Here is a 16,792-nt window from a genome sequence, read left to right as displayed (position 1 = left end):
TTTTTTGTTGTTCTTTTATCTATGTAACACTAGAAACTGTAAATAAACCCAAGGTTTATTTTTTCTAACTGTCTACAGAGTACTATTGTGAAATCCAGTTAAAACTTTGTTTTTCCTGATAAACAAAGCAAATAAAAGTTGTTATACTTATGGAAAGGGCTGCCAATGTAATATTAACAATGGCAGTAATGAAATATGAATAGAAATACCTGTAAGTGAAAATAAAAGATGAAGAAAGCAAAAAAAAAAAAAATTAAATTAATAGTGTACATTGAGAGCCAAGGACAGGAGCAGCAGCAGCAAAGAAGTAACACACAGAGAAAAAGTGCTTGTACCAGAACTGTGCTGTGGATGACTTTTTAGCAGACAGCCTGTGATGAGACCAGAACACAGATGACTCACAGGCACAAAATAACTGCACTGTGATAAAATAAAGATGAGAAGAAGGTTACAACAAATTCATATGTGCTACTTCACTTCCTTTCAACAGAATGAAGACCCAGACATATGATAATCAAAATAAAGGAAATATTGAAAATGCTCAGCAGTCCTGCTTTAGATTTCAGATGGATCAAATAAGGTAAAGCATGAAGCCAATATCCCATGTGACATAAGTGCTTGTCCAAAACAGAGTCTGTCATCACCTATCAAGAAGAAACCAGAAATCATAGTGAGACATCAACAGCTAGCATCCCTTGTCTTCTGTGCTGCTAAAATAACACTACCCAGACTACCTGAACTCTTATGTTTTAGTATTGTGGCTGTAAGGATACCCACTGTGAGTACATAGATAAAACCTACTTCAGAAACTAACTCAAAGGAAAATCATCTTTCCCCAGGAGGCCTTCCATTCTTCAATAAATTATTCCTGTAACTGTATTATTCTCAATAATCCATAATCTAAGCACTGAAAAGGATTCTAGATTAGAGAGACATGATAGTTAATGTGAAACAGAATGTACCTGAAGAACAGAGGGTTTTTTTAATCTAAAGAAAAACAATGTTTTTAAACACCGATACATTAAATAGCTACTGCAGCAAAAACTGTTATAGGCAAAGCTAAAAACAAAGAGTGAATAACAACAAATAAAAATAAATAAGTTGAATACAGAAGTTTTTGCAGTTACCAAAAACACTTTGCTAATTTTTTTATGTTTGGTTGTTTCTATTCAGTTTAGAAATGGATTTTCTAGTTTCACCTACTTGCTGATTTGATTTTGTAAAATATTGATAGAAAATACAGTAATATCAAAGCCAAAATATGTGAAGAGATAAAAAATACAACTGTAATCTGAAATACTACAATAAAAGGAGATCAGAACTTTGGTCCTGTTTCACTAAGCAGTAGTTCTGAAGCAAAAGGAATTTTTAATCACCACCACCTACACCCTGGCAAAGAAATCTGACTTTTCCAAATAATCTGTAATCCAAGAAGCAAAGAGGGACGAAGAGACCCATGTGCATTACAGGGATATGAGCAAGGTAAGGAAGAGGAAACAGGGTCTGTACAAATGTGTGCATGTACTGCATGAGGGCTGGTGAGGAGAGGGAAAAACTGGACACATGAAAAAGAAATCCTCCAGAAGCAAGAAAGAGAAAAAACCCCCACCAAAGTAGAAAATGCAGCAGCTGATTTGCAGAATTTTGAACTAAAAGTTCAGATATTTCCCAGCATCAATCAGCATTCCAGGCCTGTATATGAAATCAGTGGCACCTGAGAGACAGAAGGTCTAATCTAATGCTCAAGTAAGCCATAATGTGCTTGTACTTTAGCTGCTCATAGCATCTCTCTCCTTTATCCAAGCGGATAATTAATTGAGCAGAAAAGCTCAAGATAATGTGGATATTGTATTTCATATTAATAAATAAATTACATACATCTCAGTCTCAGAACTGAGTTTTTAGTTATAAATGGGTTTACTGGCTGCAGTTCAAGTAACAAAAGAAATACACAAAGCCAGCTGTGATTTGGTACTATACTCTGAATTATCATTACATGCAGAAAATAACAGCAATTCCATGAAAGATATTTAAGATTTATTAAGTTGTATCAGATCCTCACCACTACCTATAATGGATATGTAAGTACTTCTACACTTTATGCCCTGGAGCCCTCTTTTCCAAGAAAAGCCAAAAAGTGAGCCTGGAAGGTCAGGAAGACAGCAGGCTTTATTCATACATGTTTCTGACATTTCATAACACACCCTGTGGAAGTTAAGAAGTGCAGTAACATACAGAAAGCTGCAAGGGAGTCCCATTTCAGAAGGAAGGAACTAAATAAACCATGTCAGACCAAAGCCAGCTGCAGGCAGGACAGCATGAACAGGGTTCAGAGGTAGCTCCAGAGCTTGGGTTAAGAATCGTATAATCACTTGGGTAGGAGAAGACTTCCAAGACCAACAAGTTTAACCTTTGATCAAACAACACCATGCCCACTAAGCCATGTCTCAAAGTGCCAGGTTTAGTCATTTTATAAGCATTTCCATGAGTGGTGACTCCGGGTACAGGCACAACAGAAATGGCTGTGCTTATTCTGGGTGTGCCTGGGAGTCAGGGCAGGTCACATCAAGCAAAGCCACACCTGAGCTAATAAAACCTGTCACCTCTGATTTGTTTCTGCATCAGTGGTGCAGGCAATTTGCATCCTAAATTATTCAGAACAGACCTCTACAGGTTACTTTATCCAATTGCAAAGACAGAGTTATGACCTTGCTGAACTCCCCCTTGGAAGCTGTCTACATATGATTAGATATAAGCTGAGTATAGCTGAAACCTAATTTTGACAATCTTCTCATGCTGTTAGATTGCTGGATATTTCCATAGCTGTTTCCAGCTGCCAGGGTTCAGAACATATACCCATGAGTTAGATAAAACAAGGAACACAAACTCACTGTTAAGTTAAAAATTAAGCTGATTTTTTAAAAATATGTATCTATTATTAGAAAGGAATTCTATGGTAATATCAGGAAGGCACACTCCATTGGTACTCCAGTGGAATGTCTACAATGCATTAGTAGGATGGTGAAAAATGTCCATGCATAAACACTGGGGAGAGAAGATGAGGATCAGATCAGAACAGATCACTGGTAGAATAGACTAAATATGGTCTATTGCCCTAGAATGGATCAGGAGACACGAGACAACTGCTGGGAAACTGTTTAGAACTGTGTGAGGCAAGGACCTGATACAGGAAGATCATCTAGTTTTCATAGTATCATAATATATAATATCCTCATCATGGATCATATTAGCATAATGCATATGCTAGAGAAAGTTATATGAAGACTCAACAGCCAAGACAGACACTTCAATTGCCTATAACTGAATGCCTGATATAGCAGAAATAAAATTATTCCAAAATATTTTTGGGTTTTTAACTATGTTGTTTATAAAAATTTACTTGTAAAGTAAATTTTAAATGAAAAAATTTAAACATACAGAAACCCAAAACAGAGCAAGTATGCTACCAACTTGAGTTTAAACATTCCAGCTCCTAAAAGGAGCAGGTCACAAAACATATGACTTCAAGCTTCCTTCTACTATCTTGAATCAAGCACTGGAACATACAAAGATGTTTGCATCTACTTTTAATTAGACAAATCTTTCCAGAGAGAGCTGGTGCAAGCATCATGATGGTGCTTATCTTGCCAGCTCTTTGCTGGAGGGACAGAGGCGCTGTGGAAGGTTCTACAAGATAAGCTGCTGAAATAGTTGTATAAAGTGGTAACTGCACCACAGGATTCCACATCAATCCTCAAAATGCCCCATTCTAGAACACACATTTCAGAGACATGCCAAGTCCTTACCTTCTAATTAAATTCTCTTTTCAGGACTAACTAAGATTCAAGTAAATTGAAATTAACATAAAGAAGGAGAAGAATGAATGTTGTAACTTAGGATTGCTTTTTGCATTTTACAGATTACATTTGATCTTGATTTGTTCTTTCCCTAAAGGAAGAGGAAAAAACATTGAAATTTTTACTGGGACTCCTGCAGCTCCTTTTTAATTACATGGGAGATTGAACGATAAATTATAAGCAAATGAAAATGCAGTTAAATGATCCTGAGTAACGCAATGAATTAAAACCCACTTTGTCATTCATGATCACTAAAAGCAAAGTTGGGGCCAGAAAGATAACAGAAAGGGTAAAAGAGAAGGGCATTTTAGTTTCTTTTTTTTCCCCATCCTTTTCTGTGAAAAGATGCTGAGTTCACTTTGAAAAGAAAAGAACAAGAAGCAGGCTCTGTAGCCCCTTCAGCATTTTCCTGATAAATCTTCTCCATGCCCCAACAAAATTCAGCATCCATTTGTCTCGGGCTGTCAGTCTGGACTCCGGCAGTATTCCAGGCAGTCTTATTGATCATCCTATAAACTTGCTAAGAATGAGCTGTTATGAAAACTCCTTATGCCTTGTGAGGCCTTAAGAGACAATAATGGCAAATAGTTCTTTTGCTGCTCTGAATACCAAAGCAGTTCCTCATAATTATTTCTTTTTCTTCTTTTAAGAAAAGTTTTAAGGTCAACAATGCAAGATAAAGCACCAAAATCCCACTGGGACAACAGACACAGAGCAAAGAAAAATGAATAAATTAACACAGAAAATGTGAGTATAATGCTCAGTTTTTCAGATTGACTTGGCACTACAGGAAAGTGACACTCTTTCTTACACAGCATTATAAACTCTTCCATGAAATTCTGCTCTTTCTCATGTGGAAACCATGCCTGGCAAAGGTTTATCTACATTAGAAAATTCTAGTGGTTGCAAATACACAGCAATTTTCCCTGAACAGCTTTATGACTAGTGTTGCACATTTACTTCATTACTTTTCAGGTCAGTCAAGTCCATAGGACAATACAAACTCACAGTTCTATACCATCAAGCGTTTGGTAAGTCTCAACATATGGGGCTTCTTTCCCCAAAATTCATTAACAATTCTCATTTTAACTTCTATCTTTCTTAGGATAAACTGTACTTAAAGGATATCACAACAGATTAATAAATCGTTACTGTATTCAGTTATTAAACAGTACAGTATTCCTATTTTTAGATCAGAAGATACCAGAAATAAGCCTCCACCAAATATGACCTTTGCAACAAACCTTATCAAACCCATCTTAGAAATCATTTCACTATAAAGCAGTAAGAATTAAGAAGAACACTGCAAAGAAAATAACTTATAGCAACCTATATGATGTTCAGTCCTTCAAGACACTAACATGTTGCAACAGTCTGGTTTATCTAAGCAGCAGTCTTTTAAACTGTCTTAATATTTTCAAACTAGGAAGAGTTGTCATAGTCACACAAGTTGTACAAGAAAGGAAAATCCCTATGGTAAGTTCTCCATTAACAACAAAATTTTTTAATAGAAAGATAATTTCCAAGTAAAGCTGTTTTCTCATTTCTTAGTCTACTAAAAATTTCACAGAAAAAAACCAGGCCACTGTAAAATTCAGGAGGTTTTATAATTTCATGGTAGTTGAAAAGCCATCCAGCAACTACAGTATTGGGCTGTTAAGAAGATATCTGGGCTGTCTACCCTTTTTGTTAGTATTTCAATCTCATTTAGGTAGAGAAGAATGAAATCAATTAATTGCAAGCTTTAAAGGTTACTGCAAATTTATCCATTATGCAATCACAAAAATTTAAAAACCATCTGCTTGCTAAATTCCTTTTTCACAGAAGCTAGCTAGCATAACTTAAGCCCATAAATCTGATTTGTGTATAGATCTCAACTTACAAACACATAAAACTTTAATAAGAAAGATAGTAATGGTTTAGTTTCCATGGCTATCTGGCTATCTTGGTAATTTTGGAAAGGCAAGGGGAGAATAGGCAGGAAAATTTGTTTAGGATTTAAAACAAAAATTATCTTTTAGCAACTCTCTCTGCAAATTCCTGAATGCTGTTTTTAGGTCACATTTCTTTCATACATGTAACTTTCCATACATACATGAAGGAAATTGCTGCTACATACATTTTAGCTTCTGTTTATATACAACAAAGAATATTTTACTTTGTTTATTTTTTCAACAATTAAAATTATAGCTTATAGAAAGCAATAATATATCTAAATTCTACAATAAACACTGCACACATTCTGTACAAGGTGCTCCTTCCCTCTTCCAGAGGAACCTGCAGAAAGACCTGTGGGACAAGTCTCAGGAGAGAAGAGACCTGGCCCTCTAAAAACCCAGCCAATGGCAGGGAGATCAGATGCATTTTCCTGTATGTGCATCCCTTAAAGAGGGATCTATATAACATACATATACTTTATATTAAGACCTTTTCCTAGTGCCTTTTAAGGTGGATTGAAAAAAGGATCAAGTCTTTCCTTCTGTAGTGGAGATGACAGATTGACACTGGGAGGACACGTACAATGAGATCAGCATGGCCAACAGCAAGTCAATAGTATACAAAGGATGTTCTTTTCTTGCTAATATGTAGTGCTAATATGAGCTGTGTTTAAGGCCAGGCTGGTGGGGCTCTGAGCTACCTGTTCTAGCAGGTGTCCCTGCCTATGGCAGGGAGTTGGAACTGGATGATCTTCAAGGCCCCTTCCAACCCAAACTATATAGTTCTATGATTCTATGTATCCATGATATGCTACTTTGTTTATTAGTTCAGTTAATCCTCCCTACATCACCCAATCCTGACTTTTCTTTATCACTGTGGCTCTTACTAGAGGACACATATCACTTTTGTTAACACCCCCACAACACCCCCCAGGAAAAGGGTCTAGTCAGGGATAATAGCCTTTGACAACTTAATTTCTCTGCTATTTGCTGGCAACATTTGGGCTATTTTTGCACGTAACAAGGGATGGACACATAATTAAAAATGCACCAGCAACCTTTTTTTACTGTTTTCACTGATGCCTTTATCCATATGCATGGTTTTCAAACCTATTTACACTTGCAACAAAGCTATCTCTGCAGAGCCAGATTATGACAGAATCACTAGCAGAGTAGCACCTCTCTATATAAAGTGTTAAGTTTCAATATATATTTCTAATACCTGAATAAATTAAGACTCTGATTTAAAATCAGAATCTGGAATGCAAAGCAGAATTTAACTGCTATGGAACCACACCACAGGAGTCTCAAAAGACACAGTAGGTGTACATGTATTTGGGATATATAAATGGCAGATAATTTTCAAGCATTAGCAAAAGTTAGAAAACACAGGAGAAATCCTTTGTTTCATGGAGATGCTTCTAATTTTATCCTCAGGGAAAAAACTGTCAGACATTTATAAAATACATGGGTTCTCAGCCATGCATTCACAGAATAGAATTCTAAGTTAAAACTTAACATTTTTAGTTATTAAACAGAATGTCAATTTAAACTGTTTAAACACCAAGCATAAACCCATTTAAGACAAAACAATGAAGATAAGGAGAAAGTTTAGTATCAAGTGGAAGACAAGTTTACCACTATCTTGTTCTTTAAAGGCCAGCGTTAAATTCCAAGTCAGAGCACAATTAACTATCATTTTTTTGTAATCTCATCCAAACTTGTCGTTAAAAAAAGAGAAAAACAGTAACAACAGCATCACTGCTTCTCTACTTATCTAAATGACTTTTCTCTGGCATATTTAAGTTTTCTGCTGATTTGGTCAGTCTCTTGGTGTGCCAAGATGTCAGAGCATGTAGAAAGTATGATGGCTTGAAGGCAGTCCCATGTTTATGAGGACACGCAGGGAGGGCAGACAGTCCAGGGGGTTTACAGACCATTGAAACAGGGCAACAATTCTCTTTGCAAGAAGCTTCCTTCTGAAGCAAGTTCAAAACCAAGAATATTTGGATAGACTTGAACTGCGGAACAGTTATGAGAACCAGAGGAAAGTTCTCATTCAATTACTCCTCAATTGCATTAGTATGTTTCAACTTGTACAAGACTGAAAAACCTGTAGCAGAATGATAAAGGTGCTAAAACATCAGGATTTAGTTTTATCTTCAGAAATGTCTGGAAAAGCTGATTACTGAAGTACCCCTTAAAACTGAGGACACTGCCTTCAGTCTCCATTTTAATGAAGTTAATTGTGCATACAAATATAATAATCTAATAGAATCTAATTTAATAAAGGCAGAAAACTCCACAAAGTCAAATATTTCATCAGTGCTCTCATTCTACAGCCTGTACTCAAGAATTATAAGCAACAGAAGTCTTCATGAATAAAATGGTTCTCAAAGGAGCTTGCTGCATAATTTTGAAGACAAATCCAGTGATATATAAAACAAATAGAGTGTTGCATATTAAGCAGTACTAGAGGCTACCAAATCAACACGTTTTCCAGCTGCTGAGAAAATCAACGAAGAGGTAAAATTGCCCAAAAGCTGTTATCATCCCAACAACTTGAAATTCACTCCAGCCATTGCTGAATAAAATGAACTTGCTTCCAAAAATAAATCAAAAGCAATCCAAAACCAAACAGTACATGCTAGTAAAGAAAAAAAATATATATTACTAAAGGTCACCCAAACATGAGTTATTAAAATTGAGACATCACCCAGACATGCAGTTTCTTTAAATACTTCTTAATATTCACTACTTAATTCTACTGTTAAAGGAAATGCCATTTAATATCTCATCAGGAGACTAATGAAGCTTCTGTTGTCTTTAAAGGTTGCAGGAAAATTCTCAATAGATTTCTGGAGCTCAACCACTCCAAAGCTAGTAGAATCCAGCATTTCCAAAGAGTTGCAACACAGGTGACTTTTCAGGTCAGTCACAGAATTCAGAATAAGACAAATAGAAAAAAATACATTTCACATTATGGAAACAATGAAACCTATGGAAATATGCTGCTAAAAAAGGGAAAAAAACAATTACCTGGAACAAGTTCCATAACGATATATATAGGCTGTCGTTGAGTGCAAACTCCTATAAGTTTTACAATATTAGCATGATCATATTGTTTGAGTATTCTGCAAAATACACAAGAAGTTTATTATATTAATAAACTTTATTGTACAAGCTGATAAAATATTTTAGGAAAATATCTTAAACTTCTAATATAACGTTAATGCAAAATACCATTATTGTTATCAAAGAAAAGAATATCATTACCGTTATCAAAATCAATGAAACAGATTTTATTACTCTTTTGTTACCACTCTGAAATGAAAATCATAACTGATTCATTAATGAATCAAAAATTATTCTTATTGTAGTTTTACCATTTGTCTATGTGACATTTATCTACATAACTGAAAAATGGCCTGAAAGGTTTGCAGTTTCTTAAGAACCCTTGCATTTAATCAGAATTTCAGTGGTGGACCAGAAGCAGAGCTACATCAAAACAGTATGCACAGTGTGCCTGTTATGCTTCCCTGCTGGACTGTTCAAAAGCACATTTGTTCCAATTTTACTTTGAGAGATTAATTAATACAACAAGTTTTAGAAGACTATAAGGACAGCAATTTTGAGAATTAAATGAAAACATTTACATCTTTTGACACGCTTTAATAAGAAGAACATTTCCAGCCTAAAACAGCATGCTATGATTTGTAAGTGAAATGAAGAGCAAGAAAAAATTCTACAGAGACCTTGTAACTTAAATGTTCCTTCTGATATTTGCTGACTCAAAACACACTCTCTTTTCCCCTTCCTCCCTAGGATCAAGAGTAAAATGCTAACCTACCTGGTACATACACATTTAACGAAAAATAAGACATTCCATTTTTTCAGACCATTTTTTTCCCATTAGTGTCAAGCTGCTTAACAAATGACATATCTGTGCCATTGCCAAGTTTTTAAAAATTATTCAATAGATAGGCTGGCTGATCATAATTCTATAAATGCAGATAGTATCTTCTATTTTTCAATACTGATCATACTAGTTTGGGAGTGGAAATTGAAACATATGAAGCTTCATAACAAGAATCAACAAGGTAGTTTAAAAACGCCATTTATCTCAAGACACCCCTCTCCCTGGAGTCTCAGAACCTACCTATGCACATCAGCTGATACTTAGAATACTTTGCACATTCTGTCATGACTGTAATTTGAAAAATAAGCATATAATCTCATGCTGATTGACACAGTATAAAATAATCTCTAACTAGAACAAACTCTTCTTACAAAGCAAAAATTACTAAATGGAGTCTATACCCCACAAAGAAAAGTAGTCTGGGCACATTTGATCACCTCTGTTAGCCATGCATGTAAGGCAGGATTTAGGCCTGGTACAATCACACTTAAATTAACATCTTCCAGTCTTCTTATCCCAATCCTCAAGGCACATCTTAGAAGTTCTAAATGAAAGCACTTAAGAAAACAAGATTTATTTTACAGGCATGGCTTGCTTTGTCAAAGAGATGGTTTCAGCAAGTGCAGATGCTATTGCATTCACATGTTAAAAATGCAAATGTTTAGTTACCAGGGCAACAGTTGTGGAATGTACTGAGGGAGAGAAAGGAAGGAAAAGTTTGACTACTGCTTTTTTTAATTTTTAAGAAGGTCAGGTTTTGTAAATGTATCTGGTAATAAAAACTGAAAAAAACCTGGCACAAATAATTTTAGAGAACCTACCTGGCTTCTGACAGAAATTTTATTTTCAGTTCCTGAGGAAGATCTTCTTTGCAAGTTTTTACAGCGACAGGAGTTTTATCCTTTAACGTTCCTTTATACACCTCACCAAAATTACCCTGAAATCAGGGGGAAAAAGATCATTCTAAGTAAATAAAATCTTAATGAATTGCCAGAAAAAAATAATGCAGACAGGTATTGAAACTGGAACAGAACTTTGGAATGTGTTTACAAAGCCAGTGAGATTTTCTTTGAGTATCTGCCCTAACCAAAGCTGGTCACTCTGACATAGTACATCTATTATATGTACATAGCATATAAGTTCTGGTTTGACCTTGCTGGAAAGAGGGAAAAAACACCATTAATTAAGTAATTAGAATTTTCTCATAAAACCTCTCGGGAACTTTTCAAATCTATTGACACTGACGGTAATACTTTGTCCTTTTTATTCCTGATCCTGCATGCCTTCATTTTCACACTATTATATTTTGTGAATAATTTTTAACTTGCAGTCTGGGAAAGACCAAAAACTGATTTCAAAAACTGTGGCAAAACTCACCAAAATAAAACAAACATTCTCATATGTAAGAAAGAAAAAATACAAAATGAAATGAAAACACAAAATGAAAAATGAAAAATGAAAACACTGAATATTTATTTTTATCATAAATTAAACCCACTGCAAAATGTTGTGTCTGGTGATACAGAATTTCTTTAAAACCCAAGCTCAGCATTGCTCTATAAAGACAAATTTGTAAAGCTTCCATTTGGACAAGACTTTAGAAAGCAGTTCCTTTTATAATCAGACATTTTATGCAGTGAACAACATACCCCCAAGGCAAGTTAGATTATTTAGCTTTCATAGAAGAAAAATTAAGTAATTAATACCAAAAAAGTCTCCACCAGATGTGTTTTGACTTAATAAAAAAAAGGAAAATTAATTAGAACACAAATTGAAAGAAGGAAATTGTGAGGTACAGAACACTGGTATGAATGAAAAAAACCTCAAGAAAAGGAAACAAGAAGGAAACGATAGATCTCATACTTCCAGTTAAGCTTTTATTTCCCAAATAAGCACAACTCAATATTGAAACTATGTCTGATTAATTTCCACATGCACTACACTTCTGTGTCCTGGTACAGGTGACTTCAAAGAAGTCTGCTGGAGATGCTTTCCTTCCTTTCCTGAGTGATGAAGATTTCATTACATCATGCAGCTGAATTTAGTGCTGCCAAAGAAAGATGACAGAAACGGGAAAAAAGAAATTCACTGATGGAAAACAGTAATGTGCTTCCAGTAACAAGAGAAGAAATATAGGGTTGAACACACCTGCAGAAATTTTTTACGTATGCTGGGACAAGAAGATGTAGCTTGCAAGTGAGGCTTAGGATCTCTGACAGCCCTTCTAAAGCACTGCCAGAGGCTAGTACACTATGTCTTCAGATCTGAAATGGCATCAGGCACCCAAGGTAAGCAACTGAGTTGCTCCCAGTCCACTTTTCCTCTACCCTTCTGGTCAGAATAATTTAACAGTGAAATCTAAACCCACCCTAAGCTTTATTTAAGTCTTGAAAATGCTTTACTTCTTTATGGACAACATTGAAGTATTATTAGATACACAATTTTTAGTATAACACATTCCTATTATGCAACTTTCATTTTGTGGGGTGTTACAGAATTAATGCTGAGTAAATAAACTGACCATTCACTCCTGAGGTGATCTCTTCCAAAGCATGCATCTTTTACACATTAAAATTTTGTGACTGAATTTTGTGATTTCTTCCTCATCTTTTCCAGGCCACTCAAAGTTTTGTAGACTCTCAGATTTCTCACTTCTGTGGTGAATGCCTATAGTTTGTTTCACATTTTGTCATACAGATGCTGAAGTTCATGTCATTCTTATCTTTTTTAGTATGACTACATCTTTTGAGAGTTGAATGCATAAGACTCATGCTGCATTCCAAGAAAGCTTTTAGCCTGTTCTGTATTTTTAAAATAACATCCTTCTATAATCACTTTAAAATTCTGAGTTGCCTTTACTGAATGTTAAAAATGGTTTATGCCAAAAACATGCACAACACATGTAAATTGAATTTACTAAAATGCTTTTCAAATTGCTTTGTCTTTACACATCAAAATGAATTCATATTTATTTTTTAGCAAGTCAAAGCTTTTTTATGGCTGGAACATCTTTATTTTTCTCCCTTGATACTATCCTGTTTAAGAATGTGAAGATCCTACACTACCTGCATTTTTTAAAGGCACAGCTCTGTTTGGTCATACTTTTTGTTGTCTTACACTGCCAAAGAGATTTTATCCCTTTAACAGAAGTTTATGGCAGTATTTCATTCTCTCCACCTCTTGAATTTCTTATTGATGGTTTTAGTGTGTATCGTATTAAGAAGGCAATTACTGCTTTGATTTGTCTCTTCCTCATTTAATCTAATTTTTTTCAGTTTTTGGAAAATCTTTTCAAACACTGTGTCCAGAGTAGCACTCAAAATGGTCTTTATAGGTGCAAAGTGCCAAAAATGTGAGGAGTTTGCCTGATTTTAAAGATTAGTACTTTCTAAGCAGACTTTGTAAACTGCAAGTTTATAAACTACACAAGAATTAATATAATACAGATAAGATTGTGAAATTACCTAACTGCATCAATGAATGAGTGAAAATAATCACACACAAGCAATTAGCATTTAAGAAATAAGGATCTAGTAATCTCGTCATATCAAATTTTATACACAAATATATAAACATACACCTGTTTCTCTACATATTTTTATTTATATTTTCTAACATTTTTCTCAGACTACTGAAAGTAAAACAGCCTCATCATGTTTTATATAAATCCAGTTCGCACAAAACCCTTCCAAAAGAGAGAAAAAAAATGTATGCTAGTCAAATAATTTCAGCACAACCATTACAATGTTTACTAGCAAGTGTGATTTACATCTGTTTAAAGCATAAGGCTGTCTTGTGTATTAGCATAAAAAAAAAGACATAAAAATTGCATACCACAGTAATTTAAAAGAAAAGGTATACAGAAATAGCTTAATGATTACAGAATACATACTCAAATGTTATTTAGCTCACTTTATTACTTACTTTGCCCAGTAATTCCCCCAGTGTGACATCTTCATGATTGAGAACCCATTTCTTATCCTATGGAAAGGAAAGCAGAATTTTCAGTCTGTGCAAATATGCAAGATACAATTTCCCTAAGATACATTTCAATAGAAATGGAGCTGAAGAAGTATTACATTTAGAACACTCAGTCACAAACAGACCAAGAAGTTTCAAAGCTAAGCATTTATAATTCAAGAGTTTAGAAATCTTGCTACGTAGTAAAATAGTGAGTGATATATAGCTAATATTTATTAGAAATTAAGCCTACAACATGTTGGTATGTAGACAGATGAGCACTATACAAGGTTTCACACAAGATCTGGAAATTATATTTAGCACCCTGATTTTAACAATTTGTCAAGTGCAAATTAGATAAGAAAACTTCATTTTAGTATACAAAGTAACTTACTACTAAATAAAAAAAAAATCTCCCACATTTTTCTCCTTAGTGAGAAATGGAGTCCTTCTCTGTTTCTCAACAACATACATATTAGTATCTCTTACACTTTCTCTGGTAGCTGGCAATTGACTACTACAGGCAATTGACTGAAAAGACAACACAATGCCAGATAAAGGCATGTTTTGTCCAGGCATTGACCATCCCCCTGTGCTGGGCACTGGTGTCCAGTTCTGGGCCCCACAATTCAGGAAGGACATTGAGGAGCTGGAATGTGTCCAGAGAAGGGAACAGAGCTGGGGAAGGGTCTGGAGCACAGGTCTGATGAGGAGCAGCTGAGGCAGGTGCAGATGCTCAGCTGGGAGAAAAAGAGATTGAAGCCAGGTGGGGGTCAGTCTCTTCTGCCGCATCCCACATGAAAGGACAGAGGAGATGGCCTTAAATACTGCCAGGGAAGGCTCAGTTTAGAAACTAGAAAAAAATTCTTCACTGACAGTGTGGTTAGGAATTGGAGTAAGCAGCCTAGGGAGGTGGTGGAGTCATCTTTGGAGACTTTGTGCTGAACATGAATTCAGCAAATTAAAAAGGGGTGGGGATCACTGCTATTGTGATTTCTATGCTTTTGTTCATTAAGTGTAATGTCACAAGTATGGATTCTAGAGACTCTCTGCATGCCTCCATTAACCCAAAGTCTCAGCACACAACACCTCCCAGCCCCATCCCAAGAATTCCTGTACCACACCACCAAGCTGCATGATAGAAACCAATCATTACTATTTCTCTTCCTTGGGTGGGAAATTGTGAGACTTAGGAGAAAATTCTCAATATACCATAATTTGTTTTTCCCCTATACACAATACTATTGCTTAAAACTACTGCCTCAGGGATAAAACATCATAAGAAACAAATTTCCTTTATCTCCTTCTTTTGATACTTCTCGCTGAATGAATGTCTCATTCAGAAGCTGTTATACTACAAATAGATAGGAAGTGCTATCAAACTGCACACTTGTTTAATAATAATACTCAAGTTTTAGAAAATGATTAGCAAAGAAAGCATAAAACAAACGAACCCACAAAAATTACTATTTAGAGTTATTAATATAATGGTTTTTAACATTTAAGTAAGTGTGGTAAAGCCAAAAAGTTAAAGAATTAAAAGGATTTTTTTCCTGGTTAACTCCAAGGATTCTGTACTTCAGTGAACAACTTTTTGACAACATGACATTTCAAAAACTTATTTATGAAGGCAAAATTCTGATAATTCTTCAGAGAACTAACCAAAGAAAGTAACACCATAAACTGAAATAAAATGATCTGTTGAAGGATTTATTTTAATTGCATCGGTACATTAATCATTACCCGTACTTTTTATGAAAGCCTTCTGTAATTTCTTATACCACTTTAACTTATTCATTAATTTATTGTGGTTCTGCCACAATCAAGTCTTTCACAATCAAAGAATTATTCCAAGTTTGATCAGTATCGTTTGCTGTAACTCCTATAAACTGCACAAAAGCAGTTTCTTCAGCAGAAATCTAACAGAAGACTCATGTACATCATGCCAGTGTACAATTCTGGCACTGAAAAAGAAACAAGCTAAATTTTGTAATTTGCAATAAATGTGTTAGATATTAATTTAAATAGTGTACAAAACACCCTATCATTGGCTCAGATAACTGCTTTTAATTAACAAACAATAATACAAACAGTAAGGTCAACAATAATAAGACATTGTATTGCAAGTCTGTTGTCTCACTAAATCTACTTGAATTACCTTGAGTTTAATATGACGTCATTCAATAATCTGAATAGCTGTCAATAATTAAACACATCAATAAGGCACACAAATCAATGGATAAATACTAGCATATCATGAACAAAGGTTATGAAATAAAGTCATGTCTCTGTCTGATCATGAAGTTCATGATCTTCTCCAAGTGCTTCATTCTGACTGTGAAGAGCATATAAGGATTTTTCCAGTTGTCAAATGCCATTACTCTACAGATTAATCATGTGAGCAAAAGATATTGAAAGTTACAAAAGAAATGTGACAGGAAAATGGGACATAAAAAATATTCTTGAATGTAGGTATAGATCAACAGACTCTTTCAAGTCACAGAAATTTTCATTTCAATAGAGTTAGTAGCTTCTAAATCAAATGGAGCAAATCCAGCACATTTTTGTACCATCAAACTAATCTGAATGACAGTGAACAGAGCTCCTGAGACTATTAATGCCCATTACAATTTCATCAAGAAGAAAGCTGTTTATGATGCAGCCCCTCTTCTTGTGACACAGCTATAAATCTCCCTTTCCCTTGCGCTTGTTCTGATTTTTCTCTTGTTAATTTTGGACCACAGAATATAAAAGCACTTCAGAAAAATTCAGTCACACAAATTCCACTTGAGCATACTCATTTGTGATCTTAATTATATACCTTATTTCCAAATTGAATTACTTGGGAAATCCCCATGCTTTACAACATTCTACTTTATTTCTGTCCTCTGGCCTCCCCCAGGAGGAGAAACTGAATTACATGAACATCACACTTCAAGCACAGGTTTACTAATAAGATGTTGGGTGTATCTTAGCTTTGGAGATGCTGGTACATCTGTTGGTCAAGCACTGAAAGACAACCAGTCAGTTCACAAAGGGGAGAACATGGTCAGCCTTGATAGTTACCCTTCCCCAACAGCCAGGTACTCAATAACACACAGCACACTGAGGGTTTTTTA

At 35.1% G+C, this 16,792-nt stretch overlaps 1 protein-coding gene across 5 annotated transcripts in view; it reads right to left on the bottom strand.

Annotated features, from left to right (window-relative positions):
* FER (FER tyrosine kinase) overlaps positions 1-16,792 on the bottom strand; it is a 154,356-nt gene that overhangs the window by 41,313 nt on the left and 96,251 nt on the right. For 4 of the 5 annotated variants that reach the window (XR_001525417.3, XM_015652887.3, XM_033511339.1 and 1 more), the window contains 3 exons: positions 13,638-13,694; positions 10,535-10,650; positions 8,834-8,928 (listed from right to left, as the gene is read on the bottom strand). Coding sequence is in view for 4 of the 5 variants with exons in the window: in XM_015652887.3 (XP_015508373.1) it covers positions 8,834-8,928; positions 10,535-10,650; positions 13,638-13,694 (268 nt within the window). In the remaining variant the exon portion in view is untranslated. Of the gene's footprint in view, positions 1-8,833; positions 8,929-10,534; positions 10,651-11,612; positions 11,761-13,637; positions 13,695-16,792 lie in introns of those variants that run through there. The other variant, XM_033511340.1, reaches the window with a different exon arrangement.

Source organism: Parus major, chromosome Z, assembly GCF_001522545.3.
Source record: "Parus major isolate Abel chromosome Z, Parus_major1.1, whole genome shotgun sequence".
NCBI lineage: Eukaryota > Metazoa > Chordata > Aves > Passeriformes > Paridae > Parus > Parus major.
Note: the sequence above shows the minus strand (reverse complement) of the source record. Positions and strands in the feature narration are given on the sequence as shown.